The sequence below is a fragment of the Leuresthes tenuis genome, unplaced genomic scaffold, assembly GCF_036924035.1.
Source record: "Leuresthes tenuis unplaced genomic scaffold, fLeuTen1.0.hap1 SCAF_14, whole genome shotgun sequence".
Taxonomy (NCBI): Eukaryota; Metazoa; Chordata; class Actinopteri; order Atheriniformes; family Atherinopsidae; genus Leuresthes; species Leuresthes tenuis.
Genome location: NW_027325368.1, coordinates 10,241,311 through 10,263,595, shown reverse-complemented (window position 1 = coordinate 10,263,595; position 22,285 = coordinate 10,241,311). Strand labels below are relative to the sequence as shown.

At 41.4% G+C, this 22,285-nt stretch overlaps 1 protein-coding gene across 2 annotated transcripts; it reads right to left on the bottom strand.

The window, feature by feature from the left end:
• Positions 1-21,929, bottom strand: LOC140268451 (macrophage mannose receptor 1-like). 2 transcript variants are annotated; one of them, XM_072363315.1, is made up of 31 exons: positions 21,779-21,929; positions 20,928-21,281; positions 20,428-20,598; positions 20,042-20,197; positions 17,706-17,816; positions 16,619-16,756; positions 16,318-16,494; positions 15,656-15,807; positions 13,872-13,985; positions 13,640-13,755; positions 13,123-13,271; positions 12,831-13,030; positions 12,426-12,541; positions 11,557-11,632; positions 11,311-11,464; positions 10,870-10,908; positions 10,251-10,414; positions 10,075-10,136; positions 9,344-9,444; positions 9,099-9,241; positions 8,786-8,888; positions 8,465-8,592; positions 8,259-8,303; positions 8,052-8,154; positions 7,573-7,805; positions 7,042-7,207; positions 5,761-5,925; positions 5,549-5,665; positions 5,242-5,397; positions 761-787; positions 1-571 (listed from the first exon to the last, which is right to left on the bottom strand). In XM_072363315.1, the coding sequence occupies exons 1-31, from the start codon at positions 21,885-21,887 to the stop codon at positions 330-332; spliced, it is 4,287 nt and encodes a 1,428-aa protein (XP_072219416.1). In that variant the 5' UTR covers positions 21,888-21,929; the 3' UTR covers positions 1-329. The 2 variants fall into 2 exon arrangements, with proteins under 2 accessions (XP_072219416.1, XP_072219417.1); XM_072363316.1 differs by having other exon boundaries at positions 11,557-11,629.
• Positions 21,930-22,285: the final 356 nt, after the last annotated feature.

Here is a 22,285-nt window from a genome sequence, read left to right as displayed (position 1 = left end):
TCATTTGTGTCAAGTTTAATTCTTATTTTACAGTGTCACGCAGTGAGGTTTTACACTTTTCAAGAGTACAAGCAATGACCAGCATCTTGGGTATGAGCACCACATGTTACTGTTATTTACATTTAGTCATAAGTTCAATACAAATCATTCTCATTGGGACATCCTGGACCCTGAATTGTTCTGTCTCATTAGGTTATACATTTCCAACTCCACTGAACTTAGTCATATACTGTTAAATAACCGAATATATACCGTATGTAGTAAAAAAAAAAAAAAAAAAAAAGCAGTAAAGCATCACAATGTAGTACTTGAGATTGGGATACATTTTCTCACAGAGTTAAAATAGGCTCAGGATTTTCCGCATTCTCTATCAGTTTGTTGGTGTCAACCACATCAGGCTGAGGTGGTTCGCTGTTAAAGTAGAGTGGATTGTCAAAGGTGGGGAGGGGACGAGGCGACTTCTTGTAGAAGAAGAATGCAACGACTATCAGCGTGGAAGTGATGGTGATGAGCAGCACAACTACCAAACTTGTGTGAGCCCGACTGGAATGAACCTTTTCTATGTCAATTTCTGTACATACAACAAGGAGACAGTCAGTTTAAACATTTCAAAACAGAATCAGACTTAAGATACACTCATTTTTTTCTTTTTCTTTTTAAATGTTATCACACTATAATGTTTTAGATTTGACTAAATGCTACTTCAGATGTAATAATTAATGAACTACACAACTTGAGAAGATACAAGGATTTAACTTACGAGGTTCTGGGTCTGAATCGATCGGCACTGTTGGGAAAATCACAAATGGTGGTCAGATCACAAATGTCTTCAAACAAGTCTGTTGGTCTAATTAATCTATTAGCTTTACTGCAATACAATGTCTAGGTCTGAACTATAGTCTGTAAAATTCCAGTGTAACTCTTCAACAGGACACACCAATAATAACCTAAATAACAAAGAAACAGTAGATGACCGGAGGCTGGAGGTTGTGAGGTAGCTGATAGAGGATAACATTTATTTTTGGTTTTTGGCAACTTGCATACTGATGCATGTAGTGAGATCACTGCGTTAGGATATCTGCATTAACTCTTTTATATCTGCCGCTTGTCCATGTAAAAGAAAAAAAAAGAAAAAGGAACTCAAATAGGAAGAAAAAAGCTATTTGAAAAGTCAGCACACGTCTTGTACATTGGCTGGTAATGTCTTAAGTTTGGATAGGCGCTGATCGTTGTGTTTGAAGAACTAATAAAAAACAGGCAACTGGTCACATTTGAAGATTTGAGTTATTTTAGACTCCCTCCTGAGCTGTCACCTTATCGTGGTGGGGGAGTTTGCGTGCCCCAATGAGTCTGGGAGCTATGTTGCCCGGGGCTTTAAGCCCCTGGTAGGGTCACCCAAGGCAAACAGATCCTAGATGAGGGACCAGACAAAGAACAGCTCAAAAGACCCCTTATGATGAACAAAAAATTTGGACCTCGTGATCCCTTGCCCGGATGTGGGACACCGGGGCCTCCCCCCGGAGCCAGGCCCGGGGGTGGGGCCCGGCAGCGGGCGCCTGGTGGCCGGGTCTGTGCCCATGGGGCTCGGTCGGGCATAGCCCGAAATGATGACGTGGGTCCCCCTTCCGACGGGCTCACCACCCGTGGGAGGGGCCAAGGGGGTCGGGTGCGATGTGAGCTGGGTAGCGGCCGAAGGCAGAGGCCTTGGCGGTCTGATCCTCGGCTACTGAAGCTAGCTCTTGGGACGTGGAATGTCACCTCTCTGTTGGGGAAGGAGCCGGAGCTGGTGCGCGAGGCTGAGCGGTTCCGGCTAGATATAGTCGGACTCACCTCGACGCACGGCTTGGGCTCTGGAACCAGTCCTCTTGAGAGGGGTTGGACTCTCTTCCACTCTGGAGTTGCCCGTGGTGAGAGGCGCAGAGCAGGTGTGGGCATACTTATTGCCCCCCAGCTGTGTGCCAGTACATTGGGGTTTACCCCAGTGAACGAGAGGGTAGCCTCCCTCCGCCTTCGGGTGGGGGGACGAGTCCTGACTGTTGTTTGTGCCTATGCGCCAAACAGCAGTTCAGAGTACCCACCCTTTTTGGAGTCTCTGGGGGAGGCACTGGAGAATGCTCCTACCGGAGACTCCCTCGTTCTGCTGGGGGACTTCAATGCTCACGTGGGCAATGACAGTGAGACCTGGAGGGGTGTGATTGGGAGGAACGGCCCCCCCGATCTGAACCAGAGTGGTGTTATGTTGTTGGACTTCTGTGCTGGTCATGGACTGTCCATAACGAACACCATGTTCAGACATAAGGGTGTCCATATGTGCACTTGGCACCAGGACACCCTTGGCCGCAGTTCGATGATCGACTTTGTGGTTGTATCATCGGACTTGCGGCCGTATGTCCTGGACACTCGGGCGAAGAGAGGGGCGGAGCTGTCAACTGATCACCACCTGGTGGTGAGTTGGCTCCGCTGGTGGGGGAGGATGCCGATCAGACCTGGCAGGCCCAAACGTATTGTGAGGGTCTGCTGGGAGCGTTTGTCAGAATCCCCCGTCAGAAGGAGCTTTAACTCCCACCTCCGGCAGAGCTTCAACCATATCCCGGGGGAGGTGGGGGACATTGAGTCCGAATGGGCCATGTTCCGTGACTCCATTGCCGAGGCAGCTGATCGGAGTTGTGGCCGTAAGGTGGTCGGTGCCTGTCGTGGCGGCAACCCTCGAACCTGCTGGTGGACACCAGTGGTGAGGGAAGCCGTCAAGCTGAAGAAGGAGTCCTATCGGGCCTTTTTGGCCAGTGGGACCCTGGAAGCAGCTGATAGGTACCGACAGGCCAGACGGGCTGCGGCTTCGGCGGTTGCTGAGGCAAAAACTCGGGCCTGGGAGGAGTTCGGTGAGACCATGGAGAACGATTTCCGGACGGCCTCGAAGAGATTCTGGTCCACCATCCGGCGTCTCAGGGGGGGGAAGCGGCTCACAGTCAACACTGTTTACAGTGGGGACGGGGCTTTGCTGACCTCAACTAGGGATGTTGTGAGTCGGTGGGGGGAGTACTTCGAGGAACTCCTCAATCCTACCAACACGTGCTCGGAAGAGGCAGAGTCGGAGAGCTCGGAGACGGGGCCTCCCATTTCTGGGGCTGAGGTTGCCGAGGTGGTCAAAAAGCTCCTCGGTGGCAAGGCCCCGGGGGTGGATGAGGTCCGTCCTGAGTTTCTCAAGGCTCTGGATGTTGTAGGGCTGTCTTGGCTGACACGCCTCTGCAGCATCGCGTGGACATCGGGGACAGTGCCTCTGGACTGGCAGATTGGGGTGGTGGTCCCCCTCTTTAAAAAGGGGGACCGGAGGGTGTGTTCCAACTATAGGGGTATCACACTCCTCAGCCTCCCTGGTAAGGTCTATTCGGGGGTATTGGAGAGGAGGATCCGTCGGATAATCGAGCCTCGGATTCAGGAGATGCAGTGTGGCTTTCGTCCTGGCCGTGGAACAGTGGACCAGCTCTATACCCTCGGCAGGATCCTGGAGGGTGCATGGGAGTTCGCCCAACCAGTCTACATGTGTTTTGTGGACTTGGAGAAAGCGTTCGACCGTGTCCCTCGTGGAGTCCTGTGGGGGGTGCTCCGGGAATATGGAGTGCCGGACCCCTTGATAGGGTCCGTTCGGTCTCTGTATGACCGGTGCCAGAGTTTGGTCCGCATTGCCGGCAGTAAGTCGGATACGTTTCCGGTGAGAGTTGGACTCCGTCAGGGCTGCCCTTTGTCACCGATTCTGTTCCTAACTTTTATGGACAGAATTTCTAGGCGCAGCCAGGGCGTTGAGGGTGTCCGATTTGGCGACCTCAGAATCGGGTCTCTGCTTTTTGCAGATGATGTGGTTCTGTTAGCGTCGTCAGGCCGTGACCTTCAGCTCTCACTGGAGCGATTCGCAGCCGAGTGTGAAGCGGCTGGGATGAGAATCAGCACCTCCAAATCCGAGACTATGGTTCTCAGCCGGAAAAGGGTGGAATGCTCTCTCCGGGTCGGGAATGAGATCCTTCCCCAAGTGGAGGAGTTCAAGTATCTCGGGGTCTTGTTCACGAGTGAGGGACGAATGGAGCGGGAGATTGACGGGCGGATCGGTGCGGCGTCTGCAGTGTTGCGGGCTCTGCACCGACCCGTCGTTGTGAAGAGGGAGCTGAGCCAGAAGGCGAAGCTCTCTACTTACTGGTCAATCTACGTTCCCATCCTCACCTATGGTCACGAGTTGTGGGTAGTGACCGAAAGAACAAGATCGCGAATACAAGCGGCCGAAATGGGTTTCCTCCGCAGGGTGTCTGGGCTCTCCCTTAGAGATAGGGTGAGAAGCTCAGTCATCCGGGAGGGGCTCGGAGTAGAACCGCTGCTCCTCCGCATTGAGAGGAGTCAGATGAGGTGGCTCGGGCATCTGGTTAGGATGCCCCCTGGGCGCCTCCCTGGGGAGGTGTTCCGGGCACGTCCCACTGGGAGGAGACCCCGGGGAAGACCCAGGACACGCTGGAGAGACTATGTCTCTCGGCTGGCCTGGGAACGCCTCGGGGTCCCCCCGGAAGAGCTGGAAGAAGTGGCCGGGGACAGAGACGTCTGGGTTTCTCTGCTCAAGCTGCTGCCCCCGCGACCCGACCCCCGGATAAGCGGCAGATGATGGATGGATGGATGGATGGAGTTATTTTAGAGCTCAAGTTATTAGATTTTCATATAAAAGGTGGATTCAAAGGCAACTGATTGCAACTCAAAACAAACTGGTTTAATAGAGAGACTTGCACAGCTAACATAAAAGTATGCGAGGATAAACGATTGTCATTTTTGTGGAGGTTAAAAGGTTACATCTTCTTAATTGCTAAATTAACACAAAATCCGCTTAATCCATCGGTTGGGTCGCAGGGGGCGCTGGAGCCTATCCCAGCAGTTTCTGGGCGATAGGCAGGGTACACCCTGGACAGGTCGCCAGTCCATCACAGGGCCACACAGAGACAAATGGGACAAACAACGACACACACTCACTCCTAGGGAATATTTAGAGTCATCAGTTAACCTAACATATATGTTTTTGGATGGTGGGAGGAAGCCAGAGTACCCGGAGAACATGCAAACTCCACACCGAAAGGCCCCAGCTGGGAGTTGAACCTGGAACCTTCTTTGCTGTGAGGCAACAGTGCTAACCACCACACCATCGTGCAGCCCCAGCAAAACCAATAATTATTCAAATTGACATATTGCACATGCAAATATTCATGACCTTACCTTTGGGTGTTTTACAGATGTATGATCTGTCGTGCCATCTGCGGCCTGAATTCCAAGTTCCATCTGAGGTTTGAATGGCTCCATAATCAGAATCTGGCTCTTCTGGAGCCCAGTTAGTGTAGTCCATGACTGTTTTATCCAACCACCTCCACGTTCCTAGTGGCAGTTTTGAGAGTTGGCTAAATAACCATTTTACAGTCACTTTTTATTGCATGAAAATGGATTTGGCTGCCTTTGCGTCTCAGTTATCTGTTTGAAACTGTTTTCATGAAGTAGTTTTGCTTCATATTTTTTAAAAAAAACTGACCTTTGTGTGTTTTATAGAGGCCAATCCAGTAAGAGCTGTGGCTATCTTGGAATATTTCTACATTGCTTTTGATGAATTGTTGCTCCAAAGGATCTTCAATACTGGCTAGGATTCCACCTTCACATCAAGAAAAAATATGGTTAACAATTAATAAACACATATTGGGGTCATTTGTGTGTGTTCCTTTTTTGGTGTGGAGTCCAGTCTCTCACCATGCCTAACACAACTGCTAGCGGCATCTGCCCATTCAATTTCATCAGTGATAAACAAATAGCAGTGTCCCCTGTATGGCAGCCAGGTGTTACTCTCCTGATACTCTATAGTAGTATCTTCAGGGCAGCGTCCGGAAAACTGGGTGGACTCAGACGGTGCCACATCTGTGAAGGACAGTGATAGTGCTGATTAACTAATTCTGTGACATTCATTGCCTGTATATTCTGTGAAACACATTGTTGTACTCCAGTTTGACTCCTGAAAAATGGGATAAATATTATGTTGTATCTGGGCTGATTAATTTCTCTGATGGAGGACCAATAAAATTACATTCAAACAAAACAATCTTAACAGTAGATTATTTAGAAGATTTTCATTGTGTATCCCATCATGAGTGACAACACAACGTTCTGAATAACAGTACCATACAACAGCATTTTGGGAGACATTAAAGGGTTAAGAAAATAGATGAATGAAACAAAACAATAATTAAAAAAAAAAAAATTTAAAAAGATGGACGCTCTCAGATATCTAACTGTTAAATTACGAGACACAAAAATCAATCGCATCATTTCATGTTTCAAAGCTGTTTGGACAATCTTTATCAAAGCACATATGTCAGCACTTGGCATATATGACTGCAGTGGCTGACCTAATCAAAGTATGTTTTGTGATTCATGTATCAACAGGATATGACAGGTTACATTTACCAGCAATTTAAATGGGAATTGTGTAACAGCAAGGCATGGCACCCTGTTAGCTGCTGTCATGTCTCGTGTGATGAGTGTGAGACTGAACACACGTTCACAAAGTGAAGCAGTGTGGTTCCTTCACAACAGAAAAAGCAGAATTTTTTATATTTATTTTTTTTGTTTGTTTTGTCCTGGATTTGTGACCTTTTAAAAGAGTCTGACTTCCTAACCTAATTATTTTGCAATGTTTCTTTCTTTTTATTATTATTATTTTCTACAATATAAATCATAGAAAATATACAGGTGTTTGATTTTTTTCTCTATAAATTTACAACGCAAGACATTTCTTTTCAGCAATATTCATAATATGCCATTGTAGTTCTAAGTTATTTTTTGTTTTAGCTATTTAACTTTAAAGATTTTTTCTTAAACATTTTCCTGGGTTGAAATCTCTTTGACTTCAAGCTTTCAAAGCTCTGCATTTAATTAGCAATGGATATTTGACAGTTGCTGGTTTGGTCATGTTGAATAAATAAACTGATGTAACATTGCAAATGTTCCAAAGCTATTCCAAAGATGTGGGAGTACCTGTCGACAGCATGCAAACGCTGAACATGGTCTGGTTGCAGAAAGCAGTCTTCCATTTTCCGTCCACATCTATGTACACACAAGGTCTGTCTCTGCTAGGTTCCAATGGTGCCCATTGGGCAGAGTTCAAGTGCCAGCCGTCAATATACCTGAAATAACCTTTAGTCTGAAAATAACAAGAACATTGTTGGCTGTTTTCAAGCATGAAACCATCCATCCATTTTCTATACCGACAGTCCGTTAATCGGGTAGCGGGTGGGCTGGAGCCTATCCCAGCAGTCATCGGGCGAAAGGCAGGGTACACCCTGGACAGGTCGCCAGTCCATCACAGGGCAAGCATGAAACCAAAATTAATCAATTTTTACTCACCTTTTTAAACCTTTGATCGCCAAAATCTAAATCTATATATACCTGACATCATTTAGCAGATTGCTCTGATTACTTACTCACTCAATAACTTTTGAAAATCTTTTTTTAAACCTGACCAAAGGGCACGTAGTACAGTAGTTTCACATGTTTGCAGTCCTCTACCTGCTGTTTGTTAAGTCCAATCCACAGAGGAGAGTTGAGATTCAAAGCCAGCAGTTCGACATGTGCACGTGTCCACTCGTTTCGCAGGCTGGCCAGGTTGGCCTTTTCACCCTGACAGCGTTTCTGGGCGTCATCCCAGGTCAGATTTTGAGTCACAGCCTTGATGCTGTCATTTCCCAGATGTACATAGATCAAAGGGTCTATTGGTTGTAGTTGATCCTGGATATTTGAGTCTGTTGGGTGTAAGTCAAACAAAAGCTAATTTACTTACATTATCACTGACATTGACTGTAGGTTGAATTTGTTGTCTTGTATTTTTCTCCAAACTTGAAACATGGGATGCAACAAGAATCCACACTAAATTTTAAGCAGTATGGTGCTACAAATCCCTTTCACTTTGGGGCTTCGTGGGACAACATACTGTTCTTAATATCTTCTTTAAGTTTTCACATTTTTAGCCACATTTAGAAGTAACTCACCAAGATTTCTCTGACAGACAAAGCCGTTGGTGTCATTGCAAGAAGCAATCAACCATTTCCCGATCCCATAAACTGAATTGCTGGTCATCAATACACACTCAGCCTGGTTAAGAGTGAAAAGATTTACAATGTGACAATGAACTTTCTCATCTACAAATGTACTTAAATGGAGTCAGTATTTTACTAAAAAATCTATCAAATTTTTACCTCATTCCATCTTTGATAAAATGTTCCAGGACGCCGTTGATTTTTCTAAAGAGCAGAATCAGATTTTTTTTAATGAACATTGCAGTTTCTTCTATTAGTTCTGTTATATCTTGAGTATCTCATTGTCAGAGCAAAGGAAGTGAGGAAGAGAAGCACCTGCCCACAAGAAGTCCCCCATTTAACCTGTAAATATGATGTGTACTTACAGAGTAACCCCAGTTGGTGTATTCCCTTTTTGCCCCATCAGTCCAGTAAAATCCATCCTGTCTTAAACTATTCAAACCAACCCACAGGTTTGTAGATAACACGTCGGCCATTTTTGTGGTAAAAAATGCTGAAAATTTAAAAGATCGAAAAAACAGACATCATTATTTCATTCAGTTTGAGTTTGCAACGTTTCCCTTATTTTGGCAAAAGTTCCAACATGTTATACATTGTTTAGGTTTTGTGAGTGTGAAAATTATATTTTCACGCTTCCCAATACAATATACACTGGTATATAATATACATGAATAAAGAGGGCAAACCTTGCACTTGTCTTGTGGGAATGGAGCCTAAATGGCCTCGCATTGTGATGCACTGTTTCCGTGCTTCTTCCCAGGTTGTCTTTCGGTCATTTATTAAGTAACACTGTAGATAAGAAATTCTAATTGGTTTATATCATACCTTATACGTGCCTAATAAATTCTCTCATACACACGTGCACACATCCTGCTTCATCTAACAATGTACATTAACCCTTAACCCTGTATTTATTTCTTGATTGTTATTGATTGATAACAAAAAACAAACAAACAAAAAAAAAACATTTCTGTTTATGGAGTAATGGCAATTTCTGACCTTCTTTCCAAATTTAGTCCATGGGGGCACACAGCCACCTTTTGGAGGAACTGTCGGAGCTGCGGTAGTGTTGACTGATGCTGATGTTGTTCGTTTACAGAGGAACTGAGTCTCTCTGCCACAATTGGTGGTGCGCCAGAAACCTGTAAGAAAAGCACCATGTCCATAGTGTAAAAATCTTATTCAGACAGTTCAGCTGGGGTTAATCATTTTTTAATGAGAGAGTGCACGACATTTTCCCTCACCCATGTGATAAGTCATAGTGACACAGTTCTCGTCAAAGGCAGCAGAACTAGGCTGATTTTCATCCCACCGTAGAAATGACACAGGAGTATCATCCATCCACCTTAAAACACACAAGTTCATTTAAATGATTATATGTGATTATAAAATAAAAATAGTCTTTTACCATTGTGTTGTCATTTTGATGAGTTATATAAAGAAAGGGAGGTTAAATTAAATGCAATGACGATAAATGTGGCCAAAGAATACATATACACAAATGAAGCATTAAAGCTGTATAGAGCTGTATGTTTCTATGCAGGATAAGGGAGCTGGGTGGATGTCTTTTGTTGCCCCCTTAGAGCCAACAGTAAACTGTATAATCTTTTCAACCAAAGCGGTTTCTTTGCTGGTTCAGGGCTGTTACCAGAGCATGTGCTAAGTTGAGTCAATAAAGAACCAGCCAAGAACTGGGTTGTTTTTCCACATCCAGAGAGCCACCACAGAGCCACATCCCTTTAAACGGCTCTTCAGTCCACATTCAAATGCTTCTCTTGTGCATTCTGAATGTGTGTAGAGAACCACAGGGCAGGAGGACAGTTCATCACTCATTACGGTGTTTGTCTTATTTCCCTGAAAACCTGTCTTAATGTCACCTGTCTAGTTCATAAATACTATTCTAAAAACACCAGTCATTGTTGCCAGCTGGTGATATTAAAACAGCCCTTATTTTTGTGGCATTAATAGTACTCACCAAAGTGATCCATCAAGTTCCACCGACAAACCTATATAAAATGACCCATAGAGTCTGGATATCTGCATAGAAACAAAAAATAACAAAAAAAGAGTTCTAGTAAGCTGTATGTGTTTACATGTGTCTATATGAGTCAAATCCTAAATGTGTTGTTTTGCAAACAGAAAAACACCTACCTGTTTCCATATGAACGTATTTTCATCCTTACTGTTGATTGATGCTAAGTCACCGTGCCGCTGCTGACAGAAGTGACGAGCTTCTTCCATAGATTTTGACATTCTGTTGATAAAATATTGTTTTCCTCTCCACTCAAGCCAACCATCGTCAGTCACATTGTAGTCTGTAAAGGTTTAGAGGCATACTGCATTGAAATTTGAGTTTTACAAACCTGTTAATGTCTCATCAGTTTGATTGGGACTCCAGAAATCTATCATCCGAGTTTTGTATAACCATTTAAAAAGAAAAAACTTGAACTACAGCGAGCAATTTCCAAACAAATACATATGTTGATTGTGCAATGAAGTAAGATTGAATATATTGAGTTCTGTTGTTGCAAGACGAATACATTCCAAAGACTTCACCTTAAGCTGTGGGAAGCTATACCAGGCATTTCTTCACCATTTTCTTGTATTTTAAAATAAAAAAAAAAATGTCTTTACTCTAAGAGATTTTTCATTCGGAAACTTATCTAAAATATGTATCTTGTTGTGGTAAAACAGGTTTGGTTTGACATCCATGAGCTTTGAATTTATGTATTTGCCAGCTTGATCGCATTATAATTTGTTATGAACTTACCGGAGGCTGTATTATTTGGAGGTGGCTTTGGAGTTACTCCTGTAAGAGAACAAACAAGTGTTAGTTTTATTAAAAGAAAAGGAAAAAATGAATCAATTTTATCCAGCATTTTTATCTTTCTTTTTTTGAGTTGCAGGAGAATGGGAGAGTAACCAAAAACGTCATGAAATAAAAATAATGTAACTGAGAGTGTCTTGATTTCAAGAACTTTGCGTTTATTCTGCAACATGGTTAATTAGATAATTATATATTTTCTTTATGATTAGCAAACTTGCATCAATTTTGCATCATGTATTTGACAGAGACTTATGGAAGGCTTTGCACCAAGAGACATGACACTCACTCAACTACTAGATCATTATGCATGTCAGCATGCCACTTTTAAAAAATATCTTAGTAATATCTTAGTAAGAGACAAAGCACACATTTTCTCAACTGTACCTGCACGGATCTGACACACCCAGTCATTGTAACTCTCACAGTTCAGATCGTTCCACGAGCCCTGCTCATCCCAGTTATGAATAATAAATTCAACACAGGATTCTGCATTATTGTGATTGTTTGGTTCTCCTTCCTGCCAGTGCAGGAAGTTTAGCTGTTAGGGGAGAAAAAGCAAGATGATATTTATTTATCCATATTTAATGAAAAAAGAGTCAATGTTATTAGGTACAAAACTTCTAAACCAACCGGGCTTCCATCACTCCATACATAACCAGTGTTTGGATCATCAACATGAAGTCCGATCCAAGCTTTTCCACCTCTTCTGCATTAGAACAAAGATATCATCAAATAACAATACTTACTTACAGAAGTAGTGTACAGGATTTATTGACATCACGCCCTGAAGTTACAGACAGCAACACGCTGAATACCCTTCACCTTTTCCTATACTTGAAACCATGTAGAGGGACTACAATGTCCACCAAAAGTGTAAAAATGTTAGAAAGAAAAAAATTTTATAAACATTCATATTTTATTAGGATTGTACATTAATGAAAACATAATTATGAATACTACATTGCTTTCTGCCAGTGCATCACTCTAAAAGTGAGCTGTAAAGATGTGTTGTTCAGCCTTAGAATACCTAAGCGTCGTAACATACACTTAACGACAAAGGAAAATGGGAAAAAACTCAACTTGAAACCTAATATGAGACAAAACAAAAAACAGAGATAGCAGAGAGAGAGAGGCTGCACAACCTGGTAATAACACCAATACATTGCTACTATATATTTTTACATAGCAAGCAAGTAATTGTGTGATGCTGCCTCTTGCCTCTGGGTTTTAGATATTGTATTTTGGGACATCAAATTTCAGGTTTTCTGATGATACTGCCATCACTCTGCTTTAAAGAGGCTAAACCATCTGCGCTGGTCCTCTCTCAAAAGGCAAGACATCATTGTTAAAGTGATGTATTTGCTCCTCTGATCTCTTGTTTACAATGTGGCTTTTTTTATGGGTGCTAGATTTAATGCGATAAGAATTGTGTACCTTTTTTTTTTTACATACATCTAATGTGGCAGCTTCATTGAAAAGTCGTATTTACTGCTGCTTACCGTCCTATTATCTGCTCAGGACCACTGTGGATGCTCAACAAATCCCCTCCTATGGCTCTGCAGAAATCTCTGGCTTCAAACCAGGTCTTCTCATGTGAGCGAGGCCCCGTGAAAAACTAAAGGACAAGATAAGGCGTTTGTTAGCGATATGAAAATATACCGCCTATACATAATCAACAGCAAAATATGTAGAAAAGGAGTACTAACTGTAGTATTAATGCGCTCACCATTGATACATGTATTCATGTATCACTGATGCATGAACTTATCCAATTCACATTCTTTAAAAAACACTTAGTAGTATTGTGATGATGGCAGTATACTGACAGAGCTCAGAGGCATGTTGTTCTGTTAGCAAGTAAAATTTTTCAATTCATTTCACCTAAATTTCAAATGTATTTGTACCTTAGAGCAGATGCTTCTTGTTCCCACTGGATTCCAACCATCAGCACACTGAGGAGGAGTTTGAGTTGGTGGTGGAACTGTTGAAACTGCCCCCTCTGCCAGGTGCTTGCAGATGTATTTCTCCTTATTGGTGCAGGGCAACACATCCCAGAGTCCAGCCGAAATTCCAGTTGCCATGGCAACACACCCTTGTTGGTGACCTTAGTGTTGAGGGGAACAGAAGTCGAGTTAAAACTGTTGGGCTGCTGTTCATGCTTTATATTATAGTGTGAAATTTCGCAACTTTGCGCACCTGGCATTCCAGCATTCCAGTGAGTAAATCTCACATGTTCTGTATTGGTCCATGAAAAAACCTCGATGTTGACCTCATTTGACAGCCCAAGCCAGAAGTGTTTCTCTGGTCTCAGTCCCACCAGGCTCACAAGGAAGGCATTATCCACCCTGCAGGTATACAAATTGATAATCGTTGAAATAAACTATAAATGGGTAAATATAAATATATTCTACATTATATGCTAGTACAGTGTTAACCCCGATCCACAAGGCACACAGCCCTGCATGTTTTGCATGTTTCCCTTTTTCGGCACACCTGATTGAACTGAATGTGTCTTCATCATCCCCCTGCAGAACTTAAAGAGCTGACCCATTTATCTGAATATGAATCAGGTATGTTGGAACAGATGGAAAACTTGAGGGGATGTGTGCTTTGAGGACCAGGACTGAGAAACAGAAACAAGTATATGCTCACATGAATTTTCTATGTCCTGCACAAATATTTCCACATTTATGAAAACACTAAACATTCTTACCCATTTGATACATCAGCTATGTAGGACTCTGACCTCTTGCAGTCATCTTTAGCTTCGTTAAAAGTCTTTGTCTCAGTTCCTATAAAGTAGCAATACGAGCCATGTTTTTTCCAACCCTGAAAATAAATCGAGCACCGTTAAGTACTGAAGTGTTGCACTTTAAAATGAGATGTAATGAATTTGCAAGTTAATGTTTGGCCTTAATTAAAAATGATTGATAAACTTCACTCACAGCTTTGCAGCCCTGATCCAGCTCTTCTTCATCCCCAGTTCTTACTGTGGAACTTTGTTTCATGCAAATAAATCCATGTTTCTGATCACACAGACCATCAGCCCAGTTCCCATTCTGCAAGAAAAGACATGCATGATAGGATAAGATGAATTTTGGAACTCATCATGATCTCAGAGCAATGCATATAAATATCATGAAACTTTTTATTCAATTTGAGCGTCATTCATATCGCATTTTAAACTTTTTGCATGTCACGTCATTCCCTTATCGTGACTCGCCAAATTGTTCAGGTTAGGGTAAAAGGAACAGGGCATAGTGTCATCCTCTGTCTGTACAGATGAAATGACACAAAAATATCAACAAAAGAGAAGTAGTTATAACACACAGTGTAATTTGATGTGTTATATCTTTAATATCGCATGACACCAGCTTGCAGGTTGTCATCCCTCGACAGAAAATGCCCTTCAATAAGATAAAATGCAACTATGGTGTAATGACATGTAAAATGACTCGGCACACCATTTACATGCTATTTAATGAGACCAAGCTGTGCACCTGGATGGATAAACTGCCTCTTTCATTAGTGAATACCATTTTCCTCTTACAGCTTGAAATGCTTGTCGTCCCCAGATACTGTACGTGATCAATGGAGATGGTCCCCTGACTACAAAGCCAACTCCAAAAGAGTTGAGACACCATGTAAAATGTAAATAAAAACAGACCGAAAAGACTGAATATTCTAAAATCTTCGGTACAGAATATCAAGAGATTCTGAGAAGTTTGAGGCGTCTCTGTGCGTGGTTAGAAATACAATCTTTCTTCTTCAGGCAGCACTGCACTAAAAAGAGTCACCATTCTCTTATGGAAATCTCTGCATGGGCTCAGGAGCACTTCCAGAAATCAATGTTTTTGTAAACACAGTTCACCATGATGTCCACAAAGACATGTCAATGCTCTATCATCCAAAAAAGAAGCGATATATGAACATGACCCAGAAACAACGCTGTCTTCTCTGGGGCAAAGTTCATTTAAAATTAAACGACACTAAGGGAAAAATCTAAATTAGAAATTGTTTGAGGAAATCATGGCTGCTGTGTTCTCTTAACTAAAGAGAAGAGGAACCATCAGACTTGTTAGTAGCACTCAGTTTAAAAGTCTATATTTGTGATGGTAGCAGGGTGTATTAATGCCTATGGAACTGGCAACTTTTACATCTAGAAAGGCAACATCAGTGCTGAGAGCTATACTCTATACGATGTTATGCTCCCACTCAGATGACATCTTATTCAGGGAAGGCCTTGCATATTTCAACAAGACAATACTACACCTCATACTACATTGAATAGAACACCATGGTTTCATAGTGGAGTCCAAGTGCTGGACTGGTGTTTCTGCAGCTCAGACCTTCACCAATTGTAAACATTTGGAGCATCATGTAACACAAAATACAAAACGACCAAGGACTGTTGAGCAGCTAGAATCCTACATGAGACATGAATGGGACAATATTCCCCTGCCTAAGGTCCAGCCGCTGGTCTATTCAGTTACCAGACATTTATAGACTGTGGTTAAAAGAAGAAGCAATGCAGAGAGATTTTTAAGATAAGCTCATATCTTTAAGGAAAAAGTACAACATCTCATGTGCTATGGTGCTGACACACCCTGTGCTAGTGTTCACAAGTTTGGAAAGTGTATTTTTTACTAATATCTTGACAACTATTCGATGCATATGTATGTGCAGGAAGGATAAATGTGCACAGTCATATCCACATGATTCCTCTTACCTCTCCTCGGATGACAACGCAGTCCTCTGCCTCAGAGACAGCTGGTTTCCCAAACTCCCAGCTAGTGAAGCTGACAGTAGAGTGGTCACTCCAGTCAAACAACCCCTCTGTCTTCCTGTCGTTCAGTCCAATCCAAAGCTCATCAGTGGATGCTGCGGTCACAGAAAGATGAAATGTCATCTTTACAATAATTACAGTTGCAATGTAGACCTCAATAAATCTGTCAGCAACACTGTCTAAATCCTCTTAAAGAAATTATAAAGAAACTTCATACAAAATGCATTTTTTTTCTTTTCTATGATTAATCAATTTTCATTTGCTGTGAACATGATTACAGAATCTTATTTTTCCCATTGTGGCAGCTAAAAGAATTTGAAGAACGTGCATGCAGCAACTTGAGTTGGATGAACAACATGACTAAATAATTAATAAGAAACCTAAAGTCCTTATTCAGCTCACTGTCCTTCCTGATTTATAGAAAAAGTGACGCAAACAGCATGCCCTTACTGGTTTAAGAGTATCAGAATTGTATCAGAATTGTCCGTATGTCTCTAGTTTACATGTACAGCCCTCCCAGAGAGAACTTTTGGTCATGTTTTATGTTTCCTGATCCATGTTGGAATTTTGTTGTATTTTTTCAAAGAGATGGGGTTATCACATACCATATCCAAGTTGAGAGATGACAAAGCTTTGGTCCTCCACATTGCGGATGCTCACAAGGTCCCCTCCCTCCTTGCGGCACTCTATCTGAGCATCAGACCATGTCTTAGGATTGCGCTCAAGGTGGAAACAGTGGCCATTGTAAGGGATCCAGTGGGTGGAACAAAATCCTTGTTCAGCTGATGTTGAAAATCAGAAACATGGACTGAGTGACTGATTTATCTGATAAAACACATTTAAACATGAAACATCACAGCAGCCAGATGAAAGTAAAATGTCACAGAGTCAAATCATTTTCTGTACTTTGTGGGGGGGCTGGTGGCATGCCGCCTTTATAGCAGATGTAGCCTAGTCTCTTAGCGCAGGATGAACTCTGCCATGAGTACAGGCCAGTGGAGTCGAGAAGAGCACAGTTGTGTCCCGGATTAGGCTGTGGGTATCCTAAAACAAGATGATGATTAAACTGTAAATTCCCTTTTTACAAGTGTTTAACATCAACATTTTGCTAACTGAGTAAACCAGAATCACAAAATCACGTGCAAAGCTTTGCCAAATCAGGAAATATTGCTGCGTGAGACATTTGATGGACACTCATCTAAAACAATACATTGAGAAAGAATTGTATTAATGGAAAGAATACATATATATATATATTAAAAGAGGGTCAACTCTATAAGGGATGGCCTTGTTACAAGGATGATTATCACATAAAACTAAGCATATAACGTTTTGGCAACTTGGAGGGAATAAAGTCATTTTTACACATCCACACAAAGAAGAGCTTAATGTGTGGGTTGAGATTAAGATTCACAAATAGAAGCAAGTAGCCTACAGCCTTTTCCATCCAAAATCGCCGAAAACAAATACAATTTTAAATCCAGTAAGTGCTCCTCCTGCTTATTTTTCAGCATTCAGTTTAACCACTATTTTCTGTACAAATGTCCTTAATCAGAGTCTCTTTATGTTCGGTTTCAAAATACTAAATATAGTATGATTACAAGCTAGTTAATGTTCAACAGGTACTGTATAATGAACTTTTTCTATGAATCCTATAATTGGAAATGATAAAGATAAGAACCATTAGAGTGATCTGGTTATTAAACAGTCAGCCATTATGACATCTCCTATGTGTTAATTAATGTGTGCCATCCCTATAAAACACATACCATTACATTCATGAGCCTTGATAAAAATGCGTTACTTGTATATTTAATTCTCTGTTACAGAGCATCCATCAGTTTCATGTCTTAGAAAAAGCCAAAATACTTAATGTTATACACGAAGTACCGACTTTGAGGACCAGTTATAATGCTGGATTCAAACTGGATTGTTTTCTTACTTTTCAGCAAATGTCTGAATGGCTTAGATATTGGAGGCAGCGAAGACTTACCTTCAGTCCATCTCAAATAGCGGAAAGGCTTCCCATTGGTCCACTGCCAGCCATGTTCTTGGTCCAAAACTAACCCGATCCAAAGTTTATTTCTGCTGGAGCCCAGTAGTGCTGTGCATTTGTGTGATAGCGAGAGACAAAAAAGAAGAATCAGAAATTTGTTTTGTTGTTCCTCTTTTTCATTGCTTGGGTCTGCTGTCCACATATCTTTTCTTTTAGAGCTATTCTCAATTGATCCCACCCAGTAAAGAGTATATGTGGCCACCCATTTGAATAGTTTTCCAACTATCACTGCTGTTACCATCTTACCCTTTACCGTTTTAGGCAACAAATTATATGGGTAAAAATTGTCTCTCTGCTACCAAGGAAAAAGAAAGTTGAACTCTTTGTTTCTCAATCCAGAGCTGTAGGCTATGATATGTCAGGCAGAAATGAGCAAAACAAAGAAACCACAAATTTGTAGGAACAGATCGATCTGAGACTAAATGTTGGTTGTATTAGCTTAATATAGATAATGTGACAGGTATGAAGCTGAAATGGTCTTTTGAAATGTCCCAAAGGTGCCAGAGGATCATAGAAAGAAGTCCAACTTAAAACTGTCCCTGCTTTAACCTAAAACAGGCCCATAGCCAGGTTCCTTCCAATAGTATCTTAGCTCTTGCACAAAATTATGACATTCACAGTACTGTTTCTGATGGATTGTGTCATACACAAACCTCTCCCTACAGCTGTCCAATTTAGATGTGAAAAGCTCATCTGTATGGGCGGGGTATTCGTGGAGGAAACAACAGTGTTAAACTAATTTACTATTAATTAGATAATAGACTACAGAGCTTACAGCGTAAAGTTACTTTGTCATAAAACAGCAGTTAAAGTGGAGATGTACTGATGAGGTACTGTTGGAAACGGAAACGGAGATGATGAAAGACTGCTCCCTCTCACACTGTCAGAGAAAAGTGCAATATGTATACAGGCCTGCAATGTGACAATCAAGACTTATGAAGTGTCTCAGGTCTCAGATTAGTTTAAATCCCTACTTCAGCACCCCTTAAAGAAGAGAAAGTTCTATTGTTATGATTATTCCGTGTTTCCCACAGTGTTGGGCGGATCATCCAGGTTTCCCACCCATGGATTTTTAACAACGTGTTAACATTTTCTTCTTCTTTTACTGCAGAGCTTTGTGCAGCACACTGAGTCAGCCCCTTACTCTGTCACAGATATTCACATGACATTGATCACTCCACTCTTAATCTACAGACACACTCAATCTATGCACAATCATATGAGGAAGGAAGGCTCGAGTGCCATCTGAGCATTTGTATCCCAGCATTTAACTTTTTGTCAAGAGGAGAATGGATGAAATCTGGCAGCACTGTGTTGTCTGTCCCTGCTGCAAACACAGAGAAGGAACAGACGATTTTACAGAGTTGCAACAGATTTGACAGTGTTTTGTCAGCGAGAGCCAGAGAGAACAAGGAACAGCAGCGCAGCTGACGAGGATGTGGATCTGAGTGAGACCGGAGACATGTAGACATTCTGATTTGTTATGATTTGAACTGAAAAATGGATATAACTACAATTATAGATACAAAATAGCCAAAATCAGACTGACCACCTTGCAAGTTGCAAAGACTTGTAGAGATCATTTTATAATTCTCACTGTATGACTTCTCAAACATGGCTTATGCTGTGTAACTGTCACTTTAGGATGACTGTGACAGACTAGAACTTTTTTATGTTGGGATTGGGGTTCATGTGTTGAGTCTGCACAAAAGAGTTTGCATAAAGAAGAAGATCTTCATATTCAGAAAATCTGATTCATTTCAAAGCTTTATTCTATATATTCCTTTATTTCGTAGTCTCAGATTTTTTTGTTTTGTTTTCTGACCAGTTTGCCTCTTGCTCAGATGCAATGAGTAGAACAATAACCTGATTTCATAACTTGCATGTATAATCTGATGCTTCTTTCTTTGATTTGTGGACTGTCCATGTGTGCTTCAGAGAAACAAACTATATACCCTGCTGTTACTGGATCTTTTTGACTCTGACTAACATCTTTTCAACTAATCCATAAAACAGGTATATATCATTTGAATATATAATGATCATTCATGGAAAATAGTTATTACAATTCAACAAATTATTTTCATGAAAAATCAAGCCTTTCAACTGAATCATGAATTTTATGTCTATGTTTGAAAAGCCGGATCATCTTGCAAACCTTAGATTCAACCCAAATGTAATAAACAAAAACAACTAATAGTTGCCTAAAGAAATCCCTCTATGCATATGTATTTATTTCACTGCCTGCAAACATAGTGCAGGCAGCGCCTTACCTGAGATAAAGGCCTGCTCGTTGGGATCGATGATACTGACAAGTGAGGCGGCCTGCTGTTTGCAGCTGGCATCAGCCTCTGGCCACGTCAGAGCCGACTGCGTGTTCAGCTGGTAATATGCTCCTGATACAAGGTTTTTGGTCCAGTGCTCTGTGGCTGTGTAGTCATACAAGAACATTTTACATCTCAAGTCATTCAAATATTTCAAACTTATGCACTGTGCCTTTCGTGTTAAACATTACTTATAGGCAAAATCTTAATCGAGTTTCTTGTGTTTTCTTGGACCAGTCATGTATGCTGTGCAGTGTTGGCATCTACAGGATAATGCATTTCATGTCAACATGATTCTCATTCATTGTAGTAAGGTTTGCAATTGACAAACTCACAAGAAGATGGGCAGTATCCCCACAGTTCATGATCATATTTGGTTTCCACTGCACACCACTGGCGCTTCGATGAGGCGTCAAACGTGGTGCAATCTCCAAACCAGCGATCTTTGTACATGAAGGGAAACATGCAGATCCTACCAAATGCATTTCCAGCGATGGTATAAAGCTCTAGAGACAAAAATAAGTTGATTTTCAATTTTTAATTTATTTTTTTTTTGCAACATCAGCTGTCGTGTAACTTAATCAGAAAAAAATTGCATCATTCTAAGATACTTTTGCCAAACTTTTATATGACAAATGATTTGTCCTAGCTTCTCTTTACAAATAATGACTTGCTCCACTGATACAAGACAAAATTTAAGTTATGAAAAAAATTAGCTTAATTATTACTTAAACTGTATCAGATTTCAGTCACTTTAAAGTGGCTTGTGTTTTTCAACTTCACATTGGTTTCTTGGGACTCAACAAAGACACAAGTCAAAACATATTTTCTGTACCTCTGTGTGTTCTTGAACAGGCACCGCTAGATGTCCCTGAAATTGTGATGCGGTTATTTGGACCGACAGTTTTGGAAAGCACAATCATTTCGGCTTTGATTTCAATGTAGAGCAATTGGTCTTTGAGAGCAAGCAGCGTTTCGTTCTTGCATTCCCACTTTTGGAGGTCGTTCTTCTCGTCACAGTCATACTGGCTCACTTCACTACCCACACTTTTACCCTGCACTCCAAGGCACTTTCTGGTCGTGGTTACTAGAAGGCGGTTACCGGTGGTCCAGCGCACATCAAGGCAGCGGGTAGTTTTTTTGACTAAGCAAAATCCAGTGGCCTGGTTGATGAGTGTGAATGGGGAATCTGCAGAGAGAAATAATCTAATCACATTCTTATCAGCATTTCATGTTTTTTTTCCAGTATGTAGTCAGAGATGCATTCAATTATTTGTTTGGGTTTTTTAGTTTAATATTCAACTCTTCATTGGTTAAGATCCTATTATCTGAAAGTTCTTGCACTCCCTCCTCCCCCAAATGCAAATTAACAATACATTTTAATAATCTAATTTTAATGCTGAAACATCCTTTTAACTGTCAATGATATAAAGTAGCTCCCTCATGTTTCAGTCGTGACTGTTCTTTTTTTCGTCAAATAATTTTCCAAAAGGTATTTTACAGTCCTTTAAGGTCAAGATTTTAATTTGGAAATAGCATTTTTGCACACTACATTAGCCTTAGTTATAAGACGACTTAAGTGATGTGTGAATTAGAATTGCATTCAGTGCCAAGACAAGAAACTCACCAAATGCAATGAAAAACAACATTTCACATAAAAATACGAAGCTCAAAGTAATACTATACCATTTACTGTTGCTGTTGAATACTGAGGTGCTGGAATAAGGAGCACAAAAGCCGCTAGAGTTATCCGTAGTGTCAGCATTTTTCTCATAAGTCTCGGAGCAGACATCATTCATGCATTGCAAGCTGGAGGATGTGTGAGCATGAACATGAAAAAGGAGGGAATCTTAAAAGCATACTGACATGCTGCTTTATTTGCCCTTCCTTTTCATTGAAAAAGTGTCATGTTTCAGATTGTCACATTTCAGCATTTTCGACTGGTTACGAAAAAAAGGAAAAGGGGAGGGGTGGAGGGGTGTTTGGGGAGGAAGGAAGTTTGGCAGAATGCACACAAACACATACAAACAGATGCTCTCTTGCTCGCACGGATCTCACTCTACGAAAATGGCAGAAAGGGGCCACATTTACTTCCCATTCACTGAAAGAGAAAAAAAAAGTTTAAGTGATATGTGGTAAACATGATTCATGATTAGAACTCTCAGCCTCAGAGCAGTGATGCAGATTATTTCA